The 27,978-nt window shown below is 53.8% G+C and overlaps 2 protein-coding genes and 2 non-coding genes across 4 annotated transcripts in view; all 4 read right to left on the bottom strand.

The window, feature by feature from the left end:
* Positions 1 to 16,566, bottom strand: part of PLXDC1 (plexin domain containing 1) — a 56,080-nt gene extending 39,514 nt beyond the window's left edge. Inside the window, exons 1-2 of the mRNA XM_004764682.3 lie at positions 16,318 to 16,566; positions 8,757 to 8,935 (exon numbers count right to left, since the gene is read on the bottom strand). Coding sequence (XP_004764739.1) covers positions 8,757 to 8,935; positions 16,318 to 16,393 — 255 coding nt within the window. The 5' untranslated portion in view covers positions 16,394 to 16,566. The remainder of the gene's footprint in view (positions 1 to 8,756; positions 8,936 to 16,317) is intronic.
* Positions 16,567 to 18,409: 1,843 nt separating this feature from the next.
* On the bottom strand, positions 18,410 to 18,481 carry TRNAC-GCA. The gene has a single exon. It is a non-coding gene; the product is annotated as a tRNA-Cys (tRNA).
* A 724-nt stretch (positions 18,482 to 19,205) lies between these two features.
* On the bottom strand, positions 19,206 to 19,277 carry TRNAC-GCA. Its single transcript has one exon. It is a non-coding gene; the product is annotated as a tRNA-Cys (tRNA).
* A 672-nt stretch (positions 19,278 to 19,949) lies between these two features.
* ARL5C (ADP ribosylation factor like GTPase 5C) lies at positions 19,950 to 26,747 on the bottom strand. Its single transcript, XM_004764681.3, has 7 exons — positions 26,653 to 26,747; positions 24,892 to 24,950; positions 24,233 to 24,293; positions 23,111 to 23,258; positions 22,293 to 22,376; positions 21,617 to 21,768; positions 19,950 to 20,793 (listed from the first exon to the last, which is right to left on the bottom strand). Exons 2-7 carry the CDS (start codon positions 24,935 to 24,937, stop codon positions 20,745 to 20,747), a joined length of 540 nt encoding a protein of 179 aa, XP_004764738.1. The 5' UTR covers positions 24,938 to 24,950; positions 26,653 to 26,747; the 3' UTR covers positions 19,950 to 20,744.
* Positions 26,748 to 27,978: the final 1,231 nt, after the last annotated feature.

Below are 27,978 nucleotides of genomic sequence, written 5' to 3'. Positions count from 1 at the left end.
AATATTTTATTTCTTTATTTGACAGAGATCACACGTAGGCAGAGAGGCAGGCAGAGAGAGGAAGGGAAGCAGGTTCCCTGCTGAGCAGAGAGCCTGATGTGGGGCTCAATCCCAGGACCCTGGGATCATGACCTGAGCCGAAGACAGAGGCTTAACCCACTGAGGCACCCAGGTGCCCCTAGAATGTTCTAATTTTTAAAAAAGAAAGACAGTAACAAGTGTTGGCAAGGATGTGGAGAGTTTGAAACCTTCACACATTGCTGGGGGAGCATAAAATGCTTTGACTACTGTGGGAAACAGTTTGGAGGTTCCTCAAAAAGTTAAACATAGAGTTGCCATTTGATCCAGCAATTCTGCTCCTAGGCATGTGGCTCAAACAGTTGAAATCAGGTCCTCAAACAAATACATGTACTCACATTCACAGTGTCAATATTCACAACTGCCAAAAGGCAGAAATAGCCCAAGTGCCTATCAACAAATGAATGAATCAGCAAATTATATATATCCGTACACTGGAATAGCATTCAGCCATGAAAATAGATGAGACTCAGAAACATTATATTAGGTGAAAGAAACCAGACACGAAAAGTCATATGTCGTATGATTTCAGTTATATGTGAGACATCAAGAAGAGGTAAATCTATAAAAATAAAAACAGAGATTGGTTCTTGCTTGGGGATAAAGGAAGGGGAGATGGGAAACAACTGTTTAAATGGTACAGCAGTTCCTTCTGGGGTGATGAAATATTCTGGAACTAGATAGAGGTGATAGTTGCCCAACACTGTGAATGTATTAAATGCCCTTCATTTTAAAATGGTTAATGTTGGGGCACCTGGGTGGCTCAGTGGGTTGGGCCTCTGCCTTCAGTTCATGTCATGATCTCAGGGTCCTGGGATCGAGCCCCTCATCGGGCTCTCTGCTCAGCAGGGAGCCTGCTTCCCTTCCTTTCTCTCTGCCTGCTTGTGATCTCTGTCTGTCAATAAATAAATAAAAGTCTTTAAAAAAATAAACTGGTTTATGTTATGTGGGCGCCTAGGCGACTCAGTTGGTTAAGTGTCCAAGTCGTAAATTCATGAATTGTGGGATTAAGCCCCATGTTGGGCACCATACTTGGCAGGAATTCTGTTTGGGATTCCCTCTCTCCCTCTGCCCCTCTCCCCATGTGTGCACTCTCTCTCTCTAAAATAAATAAATCTTTAAAAAAATAATAAAATGATTAATATTATGTTATATAAATCTCACCTCAACATGAGAAAAAGAAAGAAGAAAACCAACCAACCACCAACCTGCCCAAGAAAAGGATCAACAAGAGTAACCGTTGTGGGAGATAGATGTCCTGGGGCTGAGCAGCCACGAGGTGTCCTTGGCACCCGTACTGAGCCCGGAGCGGGTGGGTGAGGAGATGACAGGACCAGAAAACTCGCATTTTGCTCCTGAATGTCAACCCTGTGAGATCAGTATTTACCACCCCATCTGGGAAATTCGAAACTAGTGGGGACTGCAGGGATTCCTTAATTGAGGGGTTCAGCATCCAGCCCAGGGTCAGGAAACTGGTACCAGCCAGTGCAAAGGTTGGGGCCCAGTACTGCTAGATTGTTTCCATAGCACTGGAGACTGGACCCTTGGGCTCCACATCCTACCTCCCCAAACACCTCTTCCTCTTACAAAACCCCTTATCTTCTCTCTTCTCTTTTCCTGAGCTTCCCTTCCCTCCACCCACATTACACACTACTCCTGGAATTCTCCCAGGTTCAGCCTCCTCACCTCATCCCTTCCCCTGAGCCCACTGGCATGGTACGGTCTTCCCACGAGCACAGCTTGGTCACCAGGTTCTGGGCTACGAGTCTGTCTGTCTGTGCCATTCTCCCCCAGGCCCTTCCATCTGGGGAGGAGGTCTCCTAGAGGTCTCCTTTCAGGAACTGCCTCCTTTGGGAGATTATAGAAATCAGGCAGGTATTGCACTCATTTGTCCCTCTTGTTGTCTGCCATCTTGGACCACATGGTACCTGCCTGGACGCAGGGTCCCTCAGCATCCCTGGGGCTCCCCATGGTGGGGAAAGAGCAGGGAAGAACTTCTTGGTCAGAGAGGAAAGAAACTTAGGGAGGTGGGGCCCTAGGGAAGACTGGGGTGGAGGAGAGGGTCTTTCCTACCATGGAGAGAACTATTCTATTAAAGGAGAACCTCCAAATCTGAACGTGTTAAAGCTTGGTTCCTCCCAGACTGTGGGCTTGATCTGAAACAGAGAGCCAAGAAAACCTTGGACTAGGATTGGAAATCCCCAGGATGGAAGAAGAACTTTGTCCAAGGCTTCCTTTCCCTTCTAGCCTCTAAGAATAAACTGAGCCACAACCCAGGGTCTCTGACTTAGTGTCTCCCCTCAATTCCCAGTCCACCCCCTCCAAAAAAGTTGCCAGTGTTCCAGGGCCTCAGAATTGGTCTTGGTGGGAAAATCTCTGGAAATCTTGGTCCAGACAAGAGTCCTAGTTCCACTGGGGCATGGTGGTAGAGTGGGTATGAGAATAAAATCTAAGGAGAGGGCTTTGGCCAGGAGCCTCAGAGCTGCCAGCTCACCCTGGCAATGCTGGCTGGATGCTCAAGGCCTCAAAGCCAGCACGTCTGGTTGGACAGAGCACTGTGGTGAGGTCGTGAGCCCAGGGTGCTGGGCAACAGAAGCTGAGCTGAGGACCCCAGTCAGGCATCTACCCTGAGTCTACCCTGGGCAGAGGGGCCAGGAAAGAGGGATGGCTAGGGAGTCTGGACAGGGATCTGGGGGGAAAGGGGATGGGAAGAAAGTGTTGAGCCAGAGGAGGCAAGATAGGAAGATGGCTAGAGAGACTGGGCAGAAGGCCGGAGCCAGAAGGGAAGCCCATGGCCTGGAGTGTGAGAGGCCTCGGGGGTGGGTATGTGGGGCAGCAGAGGGAATGGAAGCCCACCTGCTAGGCCCTCGGCCCCTTGATATGGCCCCAGAGCAGAGTTCCTGGTGAGACTCAAGAAAACCTTCTGAAACGGACCAAACCGAATCCACTGAAATATCCTCTTCCCACCACTCCCCACTTGCCTAACCCTTTGCCACCAAGTCTTAGTCTAGATGGGGTTTCCTCTGGTCAAATAGACTCCAGGTCTCAGAGACACTGAGCAGAGACTCATGAAGAAGCAGGTGTCTCTGGGGCCCTTTGCTGGGCTCCGGAGTGGCTGAGGCAGCCCGCTGTCCGGGGTAGGGTGGGCACACAGCGTGGACGAGGGCGGGGGTGGGGCGGGGTTTGAGGCCCAGCTGTGCTGAAGGGGGTGATCCTCAGTGACCCCCATCAAACACCACTCAGTGGGTTCCAGGAGAGAATGGAGCTCGGGGCCCCATGGAGGCCCCCGGCATGAGGTCACTTGGGTCGCAGGTATGGGCCCCCATGTTCTGGTGGTATGTAGCTCTGCCATTCTCTTATGTGTGGGAACCCAAGAGTAGAATAGAGTTGGGGTCCTTGGAGGCACTGAGTCCAAGGACGGACCCTAGCATGACCTCTTCTCTTCAACAACCCCGTCTTCCGAGATTTCCAGGGAAGGGGACATCCCTACTTCCTCTGTTCCTTCAAAGGAGGCCCTCCTCCCTTGTGCCGGGCACCCATGGCAGAGTCTGGAAAGTCTCGGGCCTCACAGGGCTTCCGTTCCACGGGGAGGACAGGCAATATAAACAAATAATAGATAATTCGGTGCAGGAAGTGATAAGTTCTATGGAGCAAAACAGTTTGTTCCCTCAAGAGCAGTCACAGCCCCGCAGCTGTGAGAAAACAGCCATCTCTCTTGAGTCTTCTCTGTACCAGGCTTAATACCTGCAAGCTCCTTCAGCCATTCTGGACTCCTCTGGTTTCTAGATAACCACCCAAAAGGGGGCACAAGCCCCTCAGTGTATGGTGAGGCCAAGAAATGCCCCACACGATCTCTAGAGCCCTAGCTCTTGATCCGGGTTTTCTGTGGGTTTCCATTGGTTTCCACTAACAAAGTCAGCTTTCCCACCTCCGTCCTTGGCAGTCCCTTCACACTCCTGACTCATCTCCAGCCTACAAGCCGTGAGGAGCCCCGCATCTTTTCCTCATGAACTACTGCTAAGCCCCATCTCTCCCACCTTATTTTAAACTCAAGTGCCAGGATTTATATTTATCCTGGTAGTTTCATCTGGCGTGAGGCCGACTATCACTCAGCCTGCCAAGGCTGTCTTCCGGATCCCAGTCTGATATCCGAACTCTCTTCCAACTGAGGTAGAAGTCTGATCACTCCTGTCGCTCAGGCAGAGCTGGGCTCAGCCTCTCGGGCACTCAAGAGGGGTCTCTGGCCAAGGGGGCCTTGCTCCTTCACGTGGGCTCTCGACGTGTGGCTGCTGAGGGGGCCGCAACACTCCTGGGTCATCAAGGTTAGCCATGTGGTACCTGAGAAAGCTTTGTGTTCTGCTGGTCATTCTAGTAACTGATTTTAAAATTCCTTTGACATATTACAGATCAGAAGTTCCCACACCTATATGGCCAGCAGAATTCCATGGGAACTAAAAATTTTTTTTTAAGATTTTATTTATTTATTTGAGAGAGAGCGAAAGCAAAGAGAGATCACAGAGGGAGAGGGAGAGGCAGACTCGCTGCTAAGCCGGGAGCCCGATGCAGGGCTCATTCCCAGGACCCTGGCTGGGATCATGATCTGAGCAGAAGGCAGACACTTAACTGACTGAGCCACCCAGGTGTCCCTGTGTTGTTTTTTAAGTTCTGGGGTTATTGAATCTATATTGGTTCTTGCTGATCCCCACTGCCCTTTCTGAATGCCCACAGACAATGGCTTCCAGAAGTCTGCATTTCTGTGGCTCTTTGGTCAGGTCCCCTCTGCATGGACTGGGACATGGCCCTGTAACCCTGGCATCTGGCCCAGAGAAAGTATCAGTTCTTTAACCGATAGTTCAACAAACCTGGGGGTAGGGAGGGTAGGGAAGGGTGTCCAGGGGTCCCCTTACTCCCCTTACCTCTCCTGCCCTGGTCTTCTATTCCATCATCCCACCATGGCTCCTTGATTCTCCAAGATCAGGGAGAAGGGGAACACAGGGCAGAAGGGGAATTGAGTTGGGGCTTTGTTCTCTGAGGTTCTAGCAGGTTCCATCTCAGAGAGGGATGAGGTAAGGTGGTGGGGCCCTGCCCTCAGGTACTACATTTAATGTGGCACCAACAAACCCAGCCATAAACATTGACAATTTAATCATGCACTATCTTAAAATAGAAATGAGGGCCAAGAAATCCACAACGAACAAAATATCAAATTGTAAATAGACAGGATCTGTGCTAGTGCCAAGCCATGACAGAGCCCGAGGTAAAAGGAAAAATAAGTCACGGAAACGATGCAGAAGGAGGGAGAATTCAACCCATTTATGACCCTGCTCCCTCCCTACCAGGCTGCTGGTTGGCTCTGGTCCCTCTTCAGCCCCCACTTCAAGGGCTAGTAAATGTGGCCCCTCCTCCTGGTTTGGGTCCCCACCCTCCCTGCCTGCTCCAGCTGGGAGCTCTCAGCTGCTCCCGCTCCTGCAGTTCCCAAAGCACTTTACCACCCCCTGCTGCTTTCCTTCTCTCTGCCCATTCCCGGGGAACCGGTCCCTGCATTGCACGCCCCCACTGGAAAGAAAGACAGGAAGGAGTGAAGGAAGGAAAGAAAGAAAGGAGGGAGGGAGGAAGGAAGGGCAGAGCAGGAAACAAATTTTTTTAATTTCAAAAAAAATTTTTTTTAATTTTTAAAATATCCTAAGATAGAAAAAGTATTACATCCGTGACACAAGCACAGAATGTTTGGGGCGCCTGGGTGGCTCAGTGGGTTAAGCCTCTGCCTTCAACTCAGGTCATGATCTCAGGGTCCTGGGATCAAGTCCCCCATCGGGCTCTCTGCTCAGCAGGGAGCCTGCTTCCTCCTCTCTCTCTGCCTGCCTCTCTGCCTCCTTGTGATCCCTCTTTGTCAAATAAATAAATAAAACCTGAAAAAAAAAAAAAAAAAAAAAAAAGAAGGCTGAAGTGTGCCTGGGTGTTTCAGTCAGTTAAGTGTCTGCCAACTGAGCCCTCCATCAAGTTCCCTGATCAGCAGAGAATCTGCTTCTTCCTCTCCCTCTGCCCCTCCCTGACTCATGCTCGTGTTCTCTCACTCTCTCTCAATTAAATCAATAAAATCTTGGGGCGCCTGGGTGGCTCAGTGGGTTAAGCCTCTGCCTTCGGCTCAGGTCATGATCTCAGGGTCCTGGGATCGAGCCCCACATCGAGCCCCACATCGGAAGCTCTGCTCAGCAGGGAGCCTGCTTCCTCCTCTCTCTCTGCCTGCCTCTCTGCCTACTTGTGATCTCTCTCTGTCAAATAAATAAAATCTTAAATAAATAACTAAAATCTTAAAAGAAAGAAAGAAAATAAGATTGCGAAAATCTTCCAGAAAATGGACCACCACCACCACCAAGCAAGCTATGCAAACACACAAAGGCAAAAGGCACAGACAATAGGAGAGAGAAGGAAATTCAAGGATCAGTCCTTGATGTGGACATCTAATCAAGGGGAATTGTGCAAAGAAGAGAATAGGCAGAGAGAAGACTGTCAAAGAAATAAAACAAGAGGACTTTCCAGAACTGGTGAATGTAAGTCCTAGATGGTAAGAGTGCAGCACATATCCCGTGTAGTGGGGAGATTTTAAAAGAGCCAGAGGCAGGGCACATGACCCAACTTCCAGAATACTGGCAGCATTTACAACCTCAAACGCTTCCAGAGGTGGGGGGAAAGCAGTTATAAACAAAGAACAAGAGTGAGGACAGAAAACCTCTCAATAATGACATTGGAAGCCAGGAGATAATGCCTGCAAACTTCTGAAAGAAAATTATTTTTAATCTAGAATTCTATATTCAGCCAGACTATCAATCAAGTATGAGGACAGAATAAAGGCATTTTCAGACATGCGAGCTCTCTAAAGAATTTTCCCTCCTGTGTAACCTTTTTCAGGAAGCTAAACAAGCAAGGGGGAGAGGCAGGGAAGAGAGGACACAGGGTCCATAGAACAGGGTGCCCAACACAGGAGACAGACGAGGGGGGAGGGTTCCAGTGTCAGAGGGGAAGGAGGCCCCAGGATGACCTCTGTGACCTCCGGGCGGTTGCGTGGGGGCAGCAGCCAGCGTAGGTCAGAGCAGGACAACAGGAGAGAGGTTTCCATGGGGGTGGGGGGGTGGGGGGAATAAAAACAGATTGGTTGGACCACACCAAAGTTCTATTTGAGGCCAGTGGGTGTATAAGAATATATAACCACGGTAAGTACAGTAAACTAAGCAAAGGGGGTTCGGGGCAAGGATCCAGGAAAACCAAAAATCATATAAGAGAGTAAACAATGATATTACCCTGATTGGGTTAGTGGCGAACAATATTTACATGATTATCATGCTATAAAGCAGAGCATATGGATTTAACAAAAATATTGAGAGCAGGATGACACTCGAGGGAATATATAAAAGACAAATCTTCATCTACACAACAGGTAGGCAACAGATAATGTCTAAATGAATTAATCAAGAGGAAGCAGCACAAGCAAATTACTTAGGAATACGGTGGTAACCGCCAGGAGAAAAGGCCTCCAGTGGCGCCTCTGGAGCAAGGGGAGGGCAGGTACAGAGGGGTAGGGCGGGGCAGAGGGGCGGGGCAGAGGGGCGGGCAGGTGCAGAGGGGCGGGGCAGAGAGGCGGGCAGGTGCAGAGAGGCGGGGCGGTCTGCCTGCTTTGTTCTCCGATCTTAGCAGCATTTGATCTTTTTTGACTACCTGCTTGCACTCCTTTGATGTAAAAAGATCGTTCTTGAACATAAAGAAATGTACGCGAAGAAGCACATCCTGTTGCTTCTCGTTTCATAGTTTTTCTGCGTCCTAGGAATTCAATCTCAGCCATAGGCGCTTATACACACGGCCAGGGGCACGCTCACACGTGTACGGCCACACACATTCATTACTCACACAGGCACAGACAACCCACGGTGGCAGACACACAGGCAAGCGTACGTAATACAGAAAAGCCCTCAGACACACGTGCAAACACACGCACACATGGTGATCGATTCACCCACAGACACGGAGTCCCCGCCAGGCTCCTGGAAAGAAAGCCGGTTGGGGAAGAGGGCCAGACACCGCAAGGACAGCGCCTCCTCTGGGCCTGGCCCCCCCTGGCCTCCCTTCACCATCACAACCCCTCCTCCACAGGCAACTGGCCCCAGGCAGAGGAGGTTCTCTGCCCCAAGTTTCACACTAATTGTCTTCTTTACTCTGTGCCCTGCCCGGAAGCTAAGCAGCCTGAGCTTCTGCAGCCATTAAACCTTTGGGGCTGCGCTGTCTGTAAATGGTGCAGAAATGCAAAGGGGGAGGGGCCTGAGCTGGCTGGCAGCTGGGTGTGACTAATAATGCCACCTTCATTCAGCTTTTAGTGGAGGCCACAGGCAGTGAAAAAGTCCAGTGCCAGGAGTCCTGTGCACAGGCTGTGCATCCTTGGGCAAGTCACTTCCCCTCTCTGGGTGCACGAGGAGGAAGGCAATCTATGAAGCTTTGAGATGCGAAGAATTTATGTCCCAGGCTGGGCCCTGCTTTCATCCCCTCCCCTGGGATCCCTTTCTCCATGCTGACATCCAAGGTCAATCCCAAAGAATATGTGATTTGTGCATCTGACAGGTACACATAGGGCACCTGGGGAGCCCCCCCAATTCCACTTCCCTCCCCTTCCACGTTCCTCCAGCACTCACCACCACCCTGGTCCTGTTATCAGGCAGTGTGTCAATGGCCAGGGTGCCCCCGCCTGGCTCTTGGCTCAGCTGGGTCCTGTCTGACTCCAACACCTGCCCAGGGCTCTCTCGGGCTCTCCGACTCCAGCCCTGCGTGGTCCCCTTGGCAGCCCATCCAGAGCCTCGGCCTGCATCCTGACCTGGGAGAAGGAGACAGAAAGCTGAGTCCCAGCAGTCAGAGCAAAGGTCCACGGAGGGGACCAGCCAATGTACTCTACGGAGGCCCCAATCCCAAGCCGTCCCTGAGTATAGGGACACCCCATATGCACTGAGAGCCTCGGGCCAGCTCCACACTTCACACTCTGCGCACAGAACAACTCTAATCCCTCACCCCGGCCCTCCACAGTAGATACAAAGCTCTCCCTTTTGCAGACAGGAATCAGGGGCTCACAGAGGTTAAAGATTGTCACACCTTGGGTTAAGGATGGAGATAAGTTCCAAACCTCCAAAGAGGTAATTATGCTCAACTTCCACGGCACGCTGGAATCATCGGCAGAGCTTTAAAAATTCCTCCTGTCTGGGTCCCACCCCTGAAATGCTGATATAATTGTTCTGTAGTATGGTCTGGGTATTAGGAGTCTTCTTTTTTTTTTTTTTAAGATTTTATTTGTTTGATAGAGAGAGAGAAATCACAAGTAGGCAGAGAGGTAGGCAGAGAGAGAAAGAAAGGAGGAAGCAGGCTCCCCGCGGAGCAGAGAGCCCGACATGGGGCTCAATCCCAGGACCCTGGGATCATGACCTGAGCCGAAGGCAGAGGCTTTAACCCACTGAGCCACCCAGGCACCCCTGGGCATTAGGAGTCTTAAATGATCCCCAGGGGAGCTTTCTCCAAAGCCCTGAACAAAACTCCGTAGACAAGAGTGAGAACCATTGCTCTGGAACATTCCAAACCAGTTCCTTATTTCTCCATCATAGAATCTCACCTTCCAGGGGACTCCATGGGCAAGAAGCCTGAAAGTAGAGCTCTTTTAGTTCAGGGCTTCTCAACATTAGCACTGTGGACATTCTGGACTGGAGAATTCTTTGTTGTGGGGGCTAACCTGAGTGTTCTAGCAAGTCCAGCAGCATCCCAGCCTCTGTCCACTAGATGCCAGTGCATCTCCTCCCAGATGGTGCCGATCCAAGATGTCTCTGTGATGGGGACCACTGTTTAGTCCTGCGACTACCTCCAAGCCACTTGGGCAAGTCCCTTTCTCCCTAAAACATGGAGCTTCGCCACCATTAAGGATGGCAAATAGGTTTCATCTCAAAAGTCCTCTCCAATCGATTAGCGACAGCCAGGAGCACTCTCTAATTGAGACAAACTCGGAAGCTCCATCTCCGTGTAGCAAGAGACATTGTCATGATCAATTAACAATGTCTTCCAGGGCACAGGATTGGGAAGACGCTGCACACTGGCCGGTTAGCAGCCATTCCAATCATTCTCTTCTGTCTCCTCTAGGTCGTTCAGTGCATTCCAAATGTCACAGAAATCATGCTTTTCCTTTTTTGGAAAGATCTGTGCCCCCAAAGATGTGCCTTATATTGTCACTGCAATTGTCATACCTACTATGGATGTGTGTGTGGGATACAGATCACTGGAGAGGTGGATCTGGTATTTCCTGGGATATTCATCAATTCCAGGCCCACTCCACGTCGGACGCCCTTCTCCACCTCTGCCTACTCTAACCCTCCCCAGAGCTGCTAGATACAACCCTCTTTCCTAGAGCACCGATGATGTAACTACGTGCCTCTCTGCCTGGTAGACGAGTTCCCCCAGGACTGTGCCCATCTTCTACAAATACGGATCCTCAGTGTCTAGCAAACAGTAGGTGCCCAATCATTGTACAATTGAGGACACGATACTAGAGGTAAGTAACTCTTGGGAGTCAGCAAGGACAGAGGTTGAGACAAGGCTTGGCCAGCACCAGGCCTGGGGCTGGGGCCAGGACTCCGCTGTGGGGCCCTGGTTCGTCATTAGACATTTTATCCAATTAAGTCATTCTTGGCTGCTGGTGCCTGCTGGACCCTTGCCGGCCCCCTCTCACTTCTCTGCCCCTAATCGCAACCAGATGCTCTGGGGAAGGTGGGGAGAAGGGCGGTCCCCAGGCCCCTTCCCCAAGTTGCCCACTGGCTGAGATGGGCCTGCGCCCAGAACTGGGAAGGCAGTGTGCCCAAGGCTCAGACCCCAAGACAGGGCTGTCTTGCTCCTCTCGGGTGGGGCCCACAGCTGCCTCTGGAGATAGAACCGTTTGTGCTGGGCTGCTTTGCCCGGCTCCCCGGGTCGTCTTGCAAGCAGCCCTTGAGCCTGGGCGAGAGCCAGAACAGGAAAGGAACGTGTACAGAGCGAGCAGAGGAGCTTAACGGGTCTGGAAGGGGGTGCAGAGGATCTGGAGGCATCACTATCCTGCAACAGAGACAGAACGGTACTTGAAAAGTGGGGGTCCAAGGCCCAAGAAGAGGGCTGGAAAGGGGGACCCAACCAGCTGTGGGGTCAGGGAAGGGACACCTGCACCCACAGGCTGTGTGACCTTGGACCTGTCTGTTGACCTCTCTGAGCTTCCGTTTCCTCAGCATGAACACGGGGATGACAGTCATGCCCATGAGCATCAAATTCAAATGTCAAATGAGAAGTCTTTATAACCAGAGAATTTGGGGCTCAGGTCAGAGGCAAAGTGTCCATGAAGGCAGGCAGGGAAGGGGATGGAGAAGGAAGCCCAGGAAATCCGCCCTACCCTGGCTCAGCCCTGAGTCTGACCCTCTCAACCCGACCCCCACCTCTGTCTCCCTGCCACCCCGCCCCCTCCCAGTTGGCTGGGACAGGACCTCACCCCCTCAGCCAACACAGCTGGTGGCTCACATGTGTGTTGCACGGCCCATGTGCCTGTGCACACACAGCCTTGCCCCAAGGCCCTGGCCCTCCTCCCCATGCGCTCACACATTGTTGCCAACAACCACCCCCACCCCCGGCCCCAGCTACTCTCTGCTCTACCTTCTGTCCCTCCCAGCACCCGGTTTACACAGATGCATGCATGTGAGTCCAGAAGAGCCCAGAACACCCACTCCTGGGTCCTGTAGCCACCCGTCCGTTCACCCACGGCCCCAAGTCGCCTGCCGTCTAGTGGGCTGTCTGTGCCGTAATAGGGAAAATTAAAAATGACAGCTAACTTTCCGAGAAAGCTTAGTCAGTGCTAGCCCTCTTCCGAATGCTTGAAGCCCATGAACTCATTTACTCTCTGCAATACCCCCTTGGGATGGCTGCTAGGTTGGATCTATTGTGCGAACTGGGAGCTGAGGCGTGAAGGTGTCATGGAATCTCCCAATGTCACACAACTAGTTCGTGGCAGGACAGGTGCACAAGAGGAGCCCCCCTTGACTTCCAGGAGGGCTGACTTCAGGGTCTGCTCAGGCCATCGAGAGGGCAACAAGAGGGGACCAGGAGCCCCAGGCTGTTTCCTCAGATGCAAGGACATCCCAGGGAAAGCCTGGCATACAGGCTTGGCTCACTGGGGACCATCGCGCCCGATCTCAGGAGTCCTATCTAGGAGACCATGCTCACCCCTCAGCTCTCCAGCCGAAGGCCCTTTGTGACCCCATCCCTGCTGTCTCCTCCAGCCTCCTGTCTCCCTAAAGCCTTCTCCAGGACCCAGCCTGGCTCCCTCTGGCCACAGGGCCTCACACAGATGACTTTCCCAGCCAGGACCACTCTGCTCCATAAATGAACCCTTCTGACGAGATCCTTCAAGTGCCACGAGATGGCACCTCTTTCCAAAGCATCCCCCGACATCTCTCCCCTGTCACCCCAAACGCTACCTGCACCGTCCCAGCCCTGATCCCCACACGTAGTTGCTGCCTGTACTTCTGTAGGCTCCCGGTTCCCCACACAGAGCCAATGCTTGGTAAGCAGGGGTGGAGGACGGATGGAGGGAGCGATCCAGGGAGGTAGGGGGGAAGGGGCAGGAGAGAGAAGGAGGAAAGGAAGAGAGGGAGGGAAGGAATCTTCAAAAGCCCCTGAGTACTTGAGACCCACAGGCTGAGAATACCCTCCCCCCCCCCCCCCCCCCCCCCCCCGGGGCGCAGGCAGCAAGAAAAGAGCACAGGTTTGGAGTCATACAAGCTCGGGGAAGAACTCTGAAACTAATGCTTACTGACTGTGACACTGGACAAATTACATAAGCTCTCTAAGCCTCAGTTTCCTTATCTGTAAAACGGGAATGATAAAACCTACACTTGCAGTTGTTTTCGAGTCCTTAACAAAATGACGCGCGCAGAGCCCCCAGCAAAGTCCCCTGGCCTTCTTTCCTAGGGGCTTGAGAGAGTCTCCAGACCCTGAACTGAAATCCTGTGTCCCAGTTACAAAGCCCTCAGCGGCATCCTCTTGCTGGGAAACCCACTGAAGTTCTCACCGAGGACCCTCCCTTGGGGAGAGGGAGGGAGGCGCAGGGAACTAGCAGGAAGGGACCACCAAGAGGAGAAGAGGAAAGGAGAGAAGAGCTTGGCTTTCTGTGAGTTTCTCTCAAAGGGAGAGTCTGGGGTCCGTGACCACCTCCTGATTCGCTCACTCATTCAGTGCACACACATTGAGGCCCTACTGTGTGCCAGGCTCTGCGCCGGGTGCCAGGGCGACAGTGAACAGGTGGACACAACCCCTGGGCCCCAGAAGATTCTAGTTGGAAAAGACACGTAAATGAATGAGTGAATGGATGAATAAAGTGGTGGATGAGACAATGTGACATGCTGATGAGTGCAGGCAAAAGGGTTGGGCTTTATTGCTTCCCTGAGCAGAGCCATCAAGATGGGCCTCTCTGAGGATGTGGCCCTTGAGCTAACCAACACCTGGACTTGAAGACCAGCGTCCTACAGCCTGGGTGTGTTGAGGGAGGGGGCAGAATCATGGCTATAGGGACCCTAGACATGAACTGGTCCAAACCTCACTTTATAGAAGAGGAAATCCAGGTGCAGAGAAAGGAGGCAGTTGCCAGCGTGGCCAGAAGGATAGATGCTGGGCCTGATCTCCTGACTCCCAGGCCAAAGACAAGCCCTCCAGCTGCTTCTTCTTTCTCTATTTTAGGCAGCTCCCCCTTGGGCCAGAGCCTGCTGCCCCTGCCATGCCCCATGCATCCAAAGGCCATCTTCCTGTCTGTCCATCTGACTGTCTATGCAGTCTTTCCTCACCTCCCGACTATATCTTTGGCTTCTTCATCTTTCTCCTGCTCCTGTTCTAATGCTGGAAGAAGTTTCAAGGCTCCACCAAACCAACCAACCCATCAAGAGGGAGGGGAGATCTCAGTTCCCCTGTGAGGCGCCCCCAAACCCCACCCCACCCCACCCCCACCCCAGAGAGCTTAGAGTCTTGGGGCTGGATGGCACTCCTTCACATCTAGCTCCCCGATGCCCTTTCCCCAGGTCCCAGGGCTCCACCACTGATCCCAGCCAGGTTGTCCCTCCTTGGGGGCCCTCCTCTAGAATGTCCTACCCCCCACACACACACATCTCTTCTTCCCAGAAGACACCCCCACCTCCGCCTCCACCCAGGCCTTTCCTCCAGTGCAGCCAGGCCTGGTGGAAAAAAAAAAAAACAAAAACGAAAAATACTGGACTGAGAGTCAGCAGCTGCCCCCTCTGGCTTCCCAAGCACTTCCTGAAGTCCAGCCCACCTCTCCTGCCACAGAGAAAGTCCATTTTTTCCTGGCTGAGTCTCTGGCAAAGCCCAGAAGACAGGGTGTCCTCGACTTAGAGCTTTGATTCAAGTTTCTGCCTGCCCCTCTCTTTCTGGCCTCCTCAGGCGTCTACTACCCCAACTGGACTCTGAAGAGGCAGCTCTCAGCCAGGCCCAAGGCTTTCCACCCTCCTCCACCCCCCAGCACAGGCTCCTTATCTCCCAGTTCGCTTTCCCCAAACCTCTCTGTGGTTCTCCCACCTCAGTCAGGGGTCCAGAGCCCTCCCTCATCATCCTAGTCACATCCTGAGTTCAGAAGGTCTCACCAAGTTTGGGGTTGCATAGAACCTCAAAAACTGACCTGGCCAACCTCTCCCTTTTATACAGATTTTTTCAATTGCCAGTTACCCACATATATCATAACAAATCTGAAAAGGAAAGACAATCCTTAATAGGAAAAAAAAGAATCTTTCATAAACCCACCAAGAATCAAAGATTTTACTTTCGCCACTTTAGAAGTGGCGAAATAGGCCCAGAGAAGGAAAGTAACTTGCTCAAGGTCACACAGCAAGTGAGATGTGGGGACAAGAAGCCAAGTCTCGGGCCCTTCTCTGTGTGGTCTCCCTGAAAACTGGTGCTTCTGTATCACCGGCCTTTTGCCACACCAACTTCCACTGCTCTCTGCCTGCATTTCCACCACCATCACCCTTCCTCACCCTCCTTCTCCACAGGGACCCAGGCCTGTCTCTTCTACACACAAGTCCGTTGAAGTCAAGAACACAGTCACAGATGCTGTGCCTGGGGCTAGCACACCCCAGAGACACAGCAGCCCAGCTACAGCATCTCCCAGGACAAGCCCATGACCCTGTTCCATCCCATTTAAGGGACACCTATGTCCCCAAGGCATAAAGTTCTATCTCCTCAATTCTTGCTGTCAAGAGGCTAGACTGCAAATTACCCACCTCCCAACCCCAAGAAGTCTGGGTGCCTGAGGAGATAGGAAGGTAATATAAAATTGCATGCTGAACACTGCTTTGTTTTGTTTTGTTTTAAATAATACAAGAGACTCAAGGTAGACCTCAGAAAGGACTTCCAGGTGGGAGAGATGACTGTGGAGCACTAGTGTAGGGAAGAGGAGTGTGCCAAGAGGAGCCCCCTGCTCACTCCCATCCAGAGCCAGAGCAGCTGATGGCCAAAGGCCACCAGGACAGAAGAGCAGGAGTGACAGGAGGGTCCTGGAGACTGGGGAATGGGGGAGCAGCAAGTTGCTTCTTCCCGAGCCCCATAGGGTTCTCCAGGCTCCAAACAGGGGGAGGAAGGCAGTGGGACAGACTGCTACAGAGCTTCCTCTAGGAGAGATGCTGGGTCTCCACCATCCCTCTGGCTGCTCCCACCCAGCCCCCAAATGTGAAATGGATTCAGACCTAACCCAGGTCAGCTTGGGGCTGGGGTGGGACCTGGGGGGTGGGAAGAGAAGATGGCAAAGCTGGGGCAGGAGGCACCCCAGACTCTCCGTCTCATCGGAATTCAGCCTCCCTCAGTGTGACGAGGGGTCCCTATGACTCCCCTACCGTCCTCTTTGGGGCCAGAGCCCATTGCCTTATGTAGCCCCCTCTACTGGGGTCCCTCTGGTGTCCTTCCAGGAGGGAAGGAGAGGCGAGGGGCATTAGTGTCTGATGCCTCCACCCTCACTCACACACCCGATGTGTTTAAGAAAGTGGGTCCCTGTCCACCTTTCACAACCTGAAAGGTTCCTGGCCCTCCGCGGACAGTCCCCCCACCCACCCGACAACGCTGGCCGGTGGGTACTTGGCCTTGCCCACGCCCGCCTGCCTGCTCCGTCCCCGCCCCCCGCCCACCCCGACCGACTCCGGCCAGTCCTACCTGCTCCGGGCGGGGGGCTCAGCGCCCGGGCAGCCTCCCTGAACACCAGCACCAGGAGCCAGAGCTCTGCCCGCATGGTGGGTGCCAGGACCCGCCCCCGGCCCGCTGCGGACCGCGGCCCAGAACAAGGGAGGGGCCGGGCTCAGGCGGCGCAGTCCCGGGGGCTGGCGCGCCGAGTGGTGGGCGGCGAGGAGGCGGCGGAGCGCGGGGCCCGGCGGGGCGGCGGGAGAGGCGCGGGCGCGGGCCGGCGGCGAGCGAGCAGAGCGGCGGCCTCCCGGAGCGCGGACGGGGAGGGGGCGGGGCGGGGGGGGGCGCGGCGCCTCCCGAGCGCTCCCAGAGTCTTCCCCGGTCCTCCCAGCCCTCCCGGAGCGCTCCCACCGCGGAATTGGTGGGGGGTGGCTGGGGGCGGAGTAGGGGACAGGGCGGGGGACCCTGGGCTGGGAGAAGCGGCCCCCCACCCCGCACCTTAGCTCCTGCCTCCCCTCCCCTCCTCACCCCCACCTCCCCGCGGAAAGCCGCTGAGACAAGACCGTGGACGGGGTGTGTGTGTGTGTGTGTGTGTGTGTGCACACCCCAGGAAGGGACAGGCGCCCCTTTCCTCGGGCGGTGCACTCCTGCCATACGCACCCCCTCCTCCAGCTCTACCAGGCTTTCTGACTTTCTGGGCTGTTGCTCAGAGTTCTGTGGGTTTCTGATGCCCATCCCCACCCCAGGAATCTCCCTTTGCAGCACAGACCACCCCCGCCCCAGCTTCTCTCGCCAACAGAGGCCTGAATGCCACTCCCCTCCCCGGGGTTCCTCTCCCTTTTCCCCATCACCGCCGCCCTCCGCCCCCAGTTCCTAGCACCGTCTTTCCCATCAGCCTGGTGGACACCGTGGTAGAGGGCAGCCCGGACCTCCCCTTAACCCCAGAAGGTAACCGAGGCCACCTTTCTCTCTGGGGACCCCAGGCCTGTTCAGGGTCCCAGTCAGTCCTCAAAGCCAAGTCTACCCCTCCTCCCCCCAGCACGAAGACATCTCACCCCACCTGCCACCACCTTATGACAGACTCTGGGGAATAGATCACCTTTTTTTTTTCCCCCCTTTTCTTTCAGGACAGAATAAAAATACCCACAATTTAGGAGATTTAATAGACGGCAGGGAATCAGGTCAGGACACGAAGGTGCTGATTCCCTCCCCTGACCTACTTCGTGCGGTGGCAAGGAGCTGGAGCACTCGGGGGTGGGAGGATGAGGGATGAGGGGCACCTGGTTTCTCACGGGGCTGGGGCCTAGGGACTGGACAGTCACGGACAGGTAGGGGATGGACACGGAGAGCTCTTGAGGGAATTCCCCAGGAAGAAGGATACGCGCGTGAACAGAAGAAGTGTGGGCTGGAAGGGGGGGGTGTTCCCTGACACTGAGGCCAAAGACAGAAACTGAGAAGGGAAACAAGAACCAAAGCCCCCTAATCTCTCAGAATCCCAGTTCCTCCTTCCTCTGGATGCAGGGTCCCAGAAACGCTCCTCCAGCCCTAAACGCTAATCCTTTACGGTAGGACAAGGCAAGGCCTGACTGTAAGTTCTTCTTGTTGTCTAACTCAAATCCCGACTCTTAAACAGGAATAGGCCGCCGCTTCCAGCTGCGGCTTCTTGCTGCCCTCTAGCGGTCAAGTGGGGAGCCGCGGTCCGTTTTACACGGTCTCTTTAAAGGCTCGGATTGAAAACAGCAGCTTGGAAATAATCCCAAGCAAGAGACGTGTACATTTTTTTAAATGTAAGATTCTGGAACTTGCGCACCCATCAGAATCACCTGGAGGGCTTATTAAAAATACAAATTTCTGAGCGCCACCCTCCTCAGGTTTCTCATTCAATAGTTCCGGGAAGAAGTCGAAAATCTGCATTTCTAACACATTCCCAGGTGGTGGTGCTAGTCCGGGGACCACATTTTAGGATCCATCGCTTGAGAATTCTCGCTTCTTGCACTGTCTCGCGTCTTTCTTGCACCAATCGTCGTCTGCTCAAAAGATGGCGAAGGCAATGTCAACATAAAATGAAGGGAGAAAAAGACACATGGAGACATGGCCCTCTGTGGCCCAGTGAAAACAGGTAAGCAGGGGGCACCCGGATTTGAACCGGGGACCTCTTGATCTGCAGTCAAATGCTCTACCACTGAGCTATACCCCCGCTGCTGACGTTTGGGCGCAGTAACCTCTTAGTCCTATGACTGCGCAGGCGCTGTGAAGAGTTCGTGAAAAGAAGTCGTGTCCAATGTTTGCAAAAGTTGGAAACAATATAATCTCAAAAGATTATTCGCCTGAACGCAGAACTTGTTTCCCGAAGCTCTGAGCTTAAAATTTCTACTGAATGGTGTAAGCAAAATGGAGTCTGGAAATGGGAAGGGAGATCCCTCGAGATCCTTCGAGATCCCTGGTTTCGGGGACATTCCCTGCGCCGAGGTCCCCCTGTTTTGCCCTGTCGGAGCCCCTTTATTGCATCTTGGCTCCCCTCTCTCCGTCCTGCACTCTCAGACAGCGTTCTCTGGGTCTCCTTTCCCCAGCCCAAGCCAGGACCTTAGGTCCTGGGCCTCCCTCCCCGGGCAGAGCCGTTGGGGTCGCTGGCCAGGCCTCCCTGATAGTGCGCGGGCCTCCGCCCTAGCACTTCGGGAGTGCGCAGTCTGGGCTGTCCACCTAGGGTTAACCAGCAGCTTCTCGCCCTCTCACTGCTTCCCACCCATAGACGCACGCGCGGGCTGGGCGCACGGATCTGCCGGGCCAACACTCCATCGTCGCCTGCCTGCAAAACAGGGTGGCAGGCCCCGACATCGCATCTCGCATCCCCTCTCCCCTGCCACGGCACTTTGAGAGATGGACTACTGGTTAAAAAAAACACGAAAAAACCTGGGTTGGAGAGGGGGCACCCGGATTTGAACCGGGGACCTCTTGATCTGCAGTCAAATGCTCTACCACTGAGCTATACCCCCACCATGCCAGCCATGCTTTCCTGGAATAGGTTTCTGTAGTATAAGGAGAATATTAAATTGTTTCGATCCGACAACTGTGTCAAAGTAACTTCACGAAAAGAACAGGTTGTGGGCTAAATGGGGATAGCTAGAATTGCTGAGTGTTTTCCCACCATTACACCTCAGGAAACCACAGGATTAAGGACTCCTGGACCTTCTATAATTGTGTCCAGACTGTCCCCAAGATGTCCAGTGCTGACTTGGGAAGGAGAGAAATCCATGGACTCCAGAACCGTCTCAGGTCTTATGGCGTAAAAGCAGGGCTCCCTGTGTTCAGATGGACAGCCTGGGTTTCCATCCTGTCTCCAGCTCTACCTCCAGAGGACTCCTGGGCTTCTCCAATCCCCAAGGGCCCCTCCTCCCCTCCTCCCGGAGTCAGCATCAAGCCCCGCCCACCTCTAGATCCAGGTAGAGCCAAAGCTCCCAGTCCCAGCAAGGCAGGAGGAGTCAGTTACGTGGCAGAGGGTGGGAGAGCCCAGGACCAAAGAACCAGCCAGTCTCCCTAGCCCAGTGGACCCTTGGGCAGTACCCTTGAGCAGTACCCCCTCCATTTCCCAGGAGGATTTCCACAGAGCTGATGCCTTGTACAAAAAACAAAAGCCAGTTTGAAGCACAGGTAGCATAAATAAGAAGTGAGCAGTCTTCAACAGCATTTATTACTCTTTTATAAAAATTCTAAAACAACTAAAAAATCACTACAAAAGACAGCCAAGATAGGCACGGTGTAGGAATTGGAGACATCTGGGAGGCGTGGGATTCATACTGGAAGGACTGGAGGGCAAAGGATGGGATGGCTTAACTCTCAAAAGCTGTGGTCCAAGCCAGCATCTCAGAGGGAAGGGAAAGGCATGGGAGGAGTGGAACTCCCCGCAGTGCGAGGGACTGTCCCCGTCTGGGATGTCCCATCCTTCCTCCTCTCCCTTCCCACCAGTTTTTGGCTCTGTCCTCCTTCCCCTGCGCCTGCCCTCTTTGCCTTTCTGGAATCTCCTTTGCTCAAAGATGGCAAAGGGGCCAGAAAACTGGGGTGAGAATCGCGGGATAGGAGGTGGGGTTCTAGGAAATAAAGAGCATTTCCAGGGGTCTCCTACTTTATCCCCCATTTTTTTTCCCCTCAAAGAGGTTGCAGGCTGAGGGGACGGGGCTCCGCTTCCCAGTCCCTCAACACATCTAATGACTTGCCTGTGCTTCCAAAGACACCTGCTTCCCCAGGGCGAAGGGCAGCTCTTCTGCTGTCCTGTCTGCAGCAGGTCAGGGCAGGCAGTCTAGCCCTTCGGTGGAGGGATTAGGTCGGGTGGACTTCGGCAATCTCACTTCCTTAGCTGACCCAGCTCCCATCAGAGAACCGCAGAAAATAATCATCACTTGCGTTTTCCACCCAAACAGTCCAAGCAAAACCCCCCAGGGTTTCTGGTCTCTCAGGTCAGGACATCAGTTGGCAGTGGCCCGAGACTGCATCCACTGGAGCCCCGCGGGCAGCCTGCAGGGAAGATGGAAGAGTATATCCCACGGATCAGTATATCCCATGAGGATGACGGCCTCCAAGTCGCCAGCCCCAACCCAGAGCCGATGGATTAGATGTAACAACCAAAGTTAAATCCCTTCTCTCCATCAACAAGTATAAATGGATTGAGTACCCACTGCACATCAGGTCCTGGGCTAGGGGCCGGGGTTACTGGTGAAAACACAGACATGCCCTCCGGGGCCTAGAGTCTAGCAGAGGAGATGGATGTGGATTGGAGGAGGGAATGGCAAGGAACTACCAGAAATGCGTGGTTCCTTGGACCGACCTCCCTCCAGCCTCCAGACACCTGGGTTCCTAGCCTGCTGTGATCCCACTCGAGAAAGAGGAAAGAGAACTTTCCAAGACTGATGAGAGCCCCTTTCTATGTGTCCCTCACAGCCTTTGCAACATTTGCCCACATACTTTCAATCTCTCTTTCCCACTTGATCTTTTCCAAACACTTGCCACTTTTAACTTACTGTAGCTTTTTCTTAATTTTATTGTTTATTGTCGGTTCCCTCCCACCAGAATGTATGCCTTAACAGGGGAGGGGTTTTGTGTTTTCTTCGATGCTGTTTCCCTGGTGCCTAGAAAAGTGCCTGGCCCAGAATCAGTGCTCAATAGATGTTGAATGAATGACACCGTTTACTCTCTACAGAAACCCTGAGAGTCAGTATAATGGTCCTGGGTGTGCGCCTATGAGCCAGATTCTGACAGGGGAGAAACAGGAGAAGGTTCTGATGGTCAGCTGTTCATTGACTGGGCCAGACCCTGGACGTCCAGATGGGGAGCCACTAACCCTTCCCCGGTGAGGGCACAGCAGCCCTGGATATGCCACGGGTGGTCTTTGATGGCGGTCAGAGTGAGGAACTGAGAGATCTCCAAGGTGGTCATGGAGTTCTTCATATCCTGCTTGTTGGCAAAGATTAGGACGGAAGCATCTCGCAGAGCCTGTAGACAGAGGAGCCCAGCCCCGTCAGCCTGCCAGGGCCTAGCTTCCCATCCCCCTGCTCCCTAAGTCCTCCCTAGCCCCCTGCTGTCCCTGCAGGAGAAGCCCATGCCCCGTGGTACCCGACGTGGGGCAACCACACTCGCGGACACGGACATGTTGCAGATTGCCTGCCTGCCAGCTCTGTGATCCTTACAACAGTCCCATAAGGCAGAAATTTGGTGATCCTCCCCATTTTGTATTTGGAAAAACTGAGAGAAGTGAAGTGACTTGTCTGAGGGGAGAAAGTCCCACAGTGAGTGAGAAGGGGGGTCACGACCTGGACCAGTAGCTCTGGCTTCTGCGATCGGTTGTGCTGAGGGCGTTAGGGCCCTTCTTCTGGGAGAAATTAGCCCTGTCCAGACAGCTGGGGTAGCGGCTCTCAGACACGGGGGACTCAGGAACAAAGCTCAGAGAGGCTGAGTGAGTAGGCTGAGGTCCCACAGCTAGTCTCCCCGGGGCCCTCTCCCAACCTCGGAAGCCTTACCTCGTGGGCCAGCATCTTATATAGCTCCTCGCGAGTGGTCAGCAGCCGGTCCCGGTCCGTGCTGTCAATCACGAGGATGACGAACTGGCCAGCAGAGGGCAGTGGTGAGTCGTGGGCTTTTCCGGCAGGACCGTGTCTCCCGCCCCCTGTGCTCCCGACCGGCCTCTACACCGCCCTGATGTTAGCCCCACAGAGAACTGGTCTGGTCTCAAGCTCTCACTGCCCTCAAGTCCCGTTTTCATTCCCTTTTCTATCCACACGGTGGGGGAACACAGCACGACTCGGATCGCGTGCCAGAGGCGATGCTATGCCGTGGGCGTTGGGGTCAGCATTCGGGTCCCAGCACAGCCCTGTGCCCCTGGACCAGGCTTAGCACCATTTACAAATGAGATGAGCTCAGCGAGAGGGCAGATCTTGCCCTAGAACCCACAGCTGGTGAGTGGTGGTGCTGGAATTCGTACTCGGTCTCACTCTGGGAAGCAAACCACTTAATCCACGGGTGCCAGAGTGAGAAAGGAAGGCCCTTGGAGACCAAGGGCCTACGCCACACAGGGCATCACACAGAAAGCTGCCAGCAAGCAAAGCTGCCAAGAGGTATTCACAAATTTTAACAAAACACTGCTGCATTAAGGATTTGAAACACATGTGTTAGCGGTTTTGTTTTGTTTTGTTTTAATTTTCACAGCCATTGGGGTAATCATTATTACAATCTCCACCTCACAGGTTCGGGTAACAAAGGCTCAGAGAGGGGAAGTGACAGGCTCAAGTCACACAGCAAGCAGCCTTCCAGGCCCCTCCTGCCCCAGCATGCCACTCACCTCGGTGTTGGAGTAGTATGCACTCCAGGTGGAGCGGAGAGCCTCTTGCCCCCCTATGTCCCATACAAGGAAGTGAGTCTTCCGCAGAACGATCTCCTCCACGTTGCTACCGATGGTGGGAGATGTGTGGACCACCTCATTCATCAGGCTGGGGAGGGAGAAGAGACCAGCAAGAGCTCAGCCCATTCTGCTCCCCGCTCTGGGTCCCCCAGCCCTCGGTTCCCCAGTCAGGCTAGATTTAACTCAGAACAACTCGGCCCAGGGTGGCCAAGCCTCCGGTCACAGGGGAGTGCAGGAGGGAGTGGGACTGAGCCTTGTCCTGGCGCGGACCCCAGATATGGGAGTCATATTAGAGCCGTGTCCTCAAACAGCAATATGCAGCTGGATCACCTGGGAGTTTTGTTAAAATGCAGAGAGAACACACACATTTTTATATGTAGGGGGCATCTCTGGGAGATCTGGGAGTCTGGGTTGATTGGGAAACTTAGTTTTCACTCTGCGTGCTTGTAATGTTCGATGCTCTCTTTTCTTCTGGTTTAAGATAAACATTTGCGGGTATTTCTTTTTCAGGGGAAAATTTTCCTGAGTAAATACTCTGGAGGTTCCAAAGGGGGAGAGATGCCATCCACAGAGTGGATATTGGGAAGAGCTCCGATGGATAATTACTCAGCACACGTGCCCAGACCCTTCTAGATGGGGAGCTACGGAGCTCAACCTGACTCAAAACTGGCCCTCCCCTTTGGGTTTGAAGAAGGGGAGAAAGAGGGAAAGGTGGGGTGCCTGAGTTAAAAGGTGAGACCCACCGCTAGGGGGAGCGAAGAGCAGGGAGGCAGGAAGTCAGTTTCTGACAGCCTCTGGCCTGCAACCAAGTCTGGTAGGGGTAAGGGGTGGAGATGGTGGGGACCATTGGGGTCGCCTATACCGGGCAAGATTCGAATGCCAGGCGAGCGGCCACAGAACTGAAGGGTCACCATGCTGGGAAGATCACATAACTTCCCCCCACGATCACTCCTCCTGGCTACTGGAAAACCTGGGAACCCAGGGAAGGGTGATTGGTCCAAATGTCTGTCAGTCTGGAGGAAAGAGCCAACCCCCACCTCTTTCCACCCGAGAGTCACTTACAACTGGTAGAGAATGGTGGTCTTTCCCGCGTTGTCCAGTCCCACGATGATAACCTTGTGCTCTGGAGGCATCGGGTGGGGGGCGGGGAGGGAGGGCAGGGTCAGGGCCAAACTCAGTAACCAAGGGTACTTGATGCCCCACCGGGGTTCCCAAGAAGGAGACGAGTGTTTCCAGCGAGCTGGGAGACCTCTGCTCACTGTACCATTTCTGCTTCCCCGACCAAAACCCAACAGGACATGTTTCCTCCCCGACCCCGACACAAGCGGTACTCCCGGACAGTGGAAATGATTGCTGAGCCTTCCTCGCTCCACATTTCCTGAAAGGCGGTTGTCCGAAAGGTCCGGGGCGCCCTGGGCTTGCCAAGAGAAGGGGTCTGGAGAAAGAGCCACGATCGCAGCCCGCGGCCCCTTTTAGCCAGGAGGACGGAGGCTCGCTGAGCCCTGCGCCCCGGTGTGCACCGAAGCGCGCCACCCGCGAGGAGCAGGAGGGGAGGAGGCGGGAAGGGGCTAGGAAGGGGGCCCCGGAGCTTGCAAGGAGCGCCCACGCAGGATCTTCGGAGCCCGAGGTCCCCCAGCGCATCCGCCCCGACCCCGGATTCGGGGAGCCCCGGGTGGGAGCCGAATCAAAGCAGTCGCTTGAATGAGCTATGCGCCCTTTACCCTGGTTCCCGAAGACGCCCATCAACTTGGCGATCAGTTGTCCCATGGCGCGTCCCCGGCTAGGGAGGGGCAAGACTCAGCGACCTTCGGGGGCCCGGGTCGAGCCAGGGTGCTTAGAACCCCGCCCCCGGGGAGGGCCGAGCGAGTTTTGCCTGTGAGGTCACGGAAGCCCGACGAGTCACCTGCGGGACCCGGGAATCCCCTGGGACACTGGCCCCTCACGGGTGCTATGAATGTCACAACGACAGCGAACAGCCTACTTGTCTAGAGCCCTGGAGGTGCAAGGAAAATGGGGTCCAGACTCCACATCCCTCCCCCCCTTTGCCCTGAGGAAACTCTAGAGGTTCTCTGGGTGACCTGCTCCCTGACTGCATCAAGGAGGCCCAGCACAGTGACCCACTACCAGGTCCCAGCTGTCCCTTCTCCCGTTGTCATGTCTGGGCACCAGACTGAAGCAAAACCCTCCGTTCTGCACCTGCCGGCTGTGTGGAGCAGAGGCATCACTGATCCTCTCTGCTGGGAGAATATTCCAGCCCTAGTTGGATCTCCAGCGGTTTCACTAGAGATTTCACTAGGGCCCTTGCAGACCCACTCAAAGTGAGTTCCCTTAGGGAAGGGTGGGGTCTCCCTCCCTTTTGGAGGTCCCTTGGTGATAGGCAACTTCTAGCTTCTAGGAGTAAATCCCTATGGCTTCTACAATTCACTGGCAAACCACTGCTCAGGCACAGCTGCCAGATCTGGGGGGTGGACATCTGAGGATAGGGACAGAGCAAAAAGAGAGATCTTGCAGCCAGAGACCCTACAGAGGGGTACCAGATGCCAAGAGCCAGCAGGAGAGAGCCCGAGCCAAAGAGAGCAGTGCTGGAGGTGAGAAAGGGACGAGGAGACTCTTTTAGTTGTGAATTTCCTTCTTTGCTTAAACTGGGAAAAACCAGAAAACAAAAAGAGAAGTGGGAAGGCAAACCCACCTCAGGCTGAGGGGACAGTTAGGAGAGGTCAGTTATCACACAGCAGAATCAACTCCCTCCGCCCCCACACTGCCATGGTCCTCCCGCAGCGCATTAGTGCTCCCCTCCACTAGGGGAAAACCTCTGATTGTCTCCCTCCCTCGACTCAGCACAGCCCTCTTCACCGACATAAAGCCCAGCCCAGAGCCTGGCACTCCACAGCTCATAAACCTTCAGTGAGTCCCTAGTGCCCACTGGATTTAGATAAGCCACCTCACCTGATATTCACAAGTCTCCATGAACAGCCCTCACCTGCCTTTGCAGGTAATCGCCCACCTTCTGCGTCCACTGGTCCTTGCCCACACATGCCCAGCTCCTTGCGTCATGCTTTTGCTTTTGTGTTTCCTCCACCTGAATGTCTTTCACCTTCTCAGAAAGGTGGATTCTTAAAAGCCTTTAGCCGCCTGCCATAGAAACCACCGACTTCCCAAGCCCTGGCCTGGTTCTCCAGACAAATGGGGCTACCCTAACACTGGAGACCAGCCTGTTTCCGCCAATCAGCCCTGAGGCCAAGAGGGTGGGGGTTCGGGTCTTGCTCATCTTTGTTCTCCCCCACCACCACCACTCCCGACCTGGTCCAGTGCCTGGGACCGTGTTGCTACTGGAGTGAAGTACAATGAGTTATGCTAGAGCCTGAGAGATGGTGTTTCAAGCATTAAAGAAGTATGAGCACAAGTTGAAGAGGCATGAAGAAGGCTGGGAAGTCTATGGAGAGAGCAGAGGAAAAACAGTCAGCTAAATAAGGAATTCTCACCTCAACCGCTTGGTTGGAGTTAGAGGGAAGGAGAATTAACTACCAGAGCCCATTTCAGCCCCAGGAAAGAAGGAACGCTGGGTGCAGTAGAATGGGGGTGCAGAGGGTGCTGGGGGAAGCAGCAATGCTTTAAGCACTTTAACCATCTGTTTCCTGGGTGGGGGGAGGAACCCCTTAGTGCATCCTGCCCCTCCCTCCCAACTACCACCACCAATTGCAGAATTGAAAGTGACATTCTGCTAGCTGGAGCACAGTCTGTCACAGACAAGAGCTGCCTCTGCTGCCAGGCCTAGAGCTTGGGTCTTAGGGGGCATTCATTCATTTATTTGACAAATATGAGTCAGGAGTTAGGAAATGGGCCAAGCAGACAAAACAGACCCAGTCTGGGTCTTTTGGAGGCTTTACCGTTTAGTGCGAGAGATAAATAAACACCAAAAATAAACATCAAAAAATAAAACCAGAACAAAACTCTGAGAGACAATATGTAGGAAGGCACATTTTCTTGAGGATGTGATTATTGGCGCTAAGACAAGATTTTTCTCTAAGGTACCACCTGGAACAACCATTGTTCCCGGGCCGTGGAGGTCCCAGATCAGCTTCTGTGATTTGTTGGAAGATGGGAAAACCTTCAGCCACACACTGGACTGAGGCCTCTCTGGCCTCAATTCAGAAGCTGGACAGAAGCTACAGGTCAGGGGCACCTGGGTGGCTCAGCTGGTTAAGCAGCTGCCTTCAGCTCAGCTCATGATCTCAGGGTTGTGGGATTGAGCCCTGCATTGGGCTCCCTGCTCAGTGGGGAGTTCTCCCTCTGCCCTATCCATGCTTGTGCCTCCTTTTCTCTCTCTCTCAAATAAACAAATAAAATCTTAAAAGAAGAAGAAAAAGAAGCAGCAGCAGCTACTGGTTCAGTGGTCCCCGACAGGAGGGGTCCCCAGCGCCTCAGTTCCCAACTCCCTGAGGTAGTAGGAACCCCAGTCCCCCAGTCTCTCTGGATCTAATCCCAGCTGACTTTATGGTTGTTGAAATCTTCACATGCTGACAACCACCACCGTGCTGAATGAACATCAGTTGAGGGCTTGTGGTTACCAAAAGACAAGAATCTCTCTTTCTTCATCTCTCAACATCTCTAAGTCACCTAGAAATGCCCCCGCCTGCCAGTTCCGGGAAAACACAATTTCAGGCAGAAGGCACATGAAAAGGAGACAAACATACTCAGACACCTGCTTCTTCCTCCCCAACCCTCCTCCCCTTGCAAAAGCCAGAGCAGGGGAATTGGCACAAGACTTGGGGCTTACAGGCACCGCAGAACTTGAACTCCAAAGATAT

This window comes from Mustela putorius, unplaced genomic scaffold (genome assembly GCF_011764305.1).
Source record: "Mustela putorius furo isolate JIRA1106 unplaced genomic scaffold, ASM1176430v1.1 tig00003962_pilon_pilon_pilon, whole genome shotgun sequence".
Taxonomy (NCBI): domain Eukaryota; kingdom Metazoa; phylum Chordata; class Mammalia; order Carnivora; family Mustelidae; genus Mustela; species Mustela putorius.
The sequence above is the reverse complement of the archived record's forward strand: the minus strand, read 5'-3'. Positions and strand labels throughout refer to the sequence as shown.

Bases quoted from the DNA above. Each gene is read 5' to 3' on its own strand.
- ARL5C (XM_004764681.3), bottom strand. From the start codon at position 24,937: ATGGGACAACTGATCGCCAAGTTGATGGGCGTCTTCGGGAACCAGG. The intron at 24,294-24,891 runs GTAAAGGGCGCA...CGATGCCTCCAG, and splicing joins GGGCGTCTTCGGGAACCAGG to AGCACAAGGTTATCATCGTG. The intron at 21,769-22,292 runs GTAAGGCTTCCG...CTCTGTCTACAG, and splicing joins ATAAGATGCTGGCCCACGAG to GCTCTGCGAGATGCTTCCGT.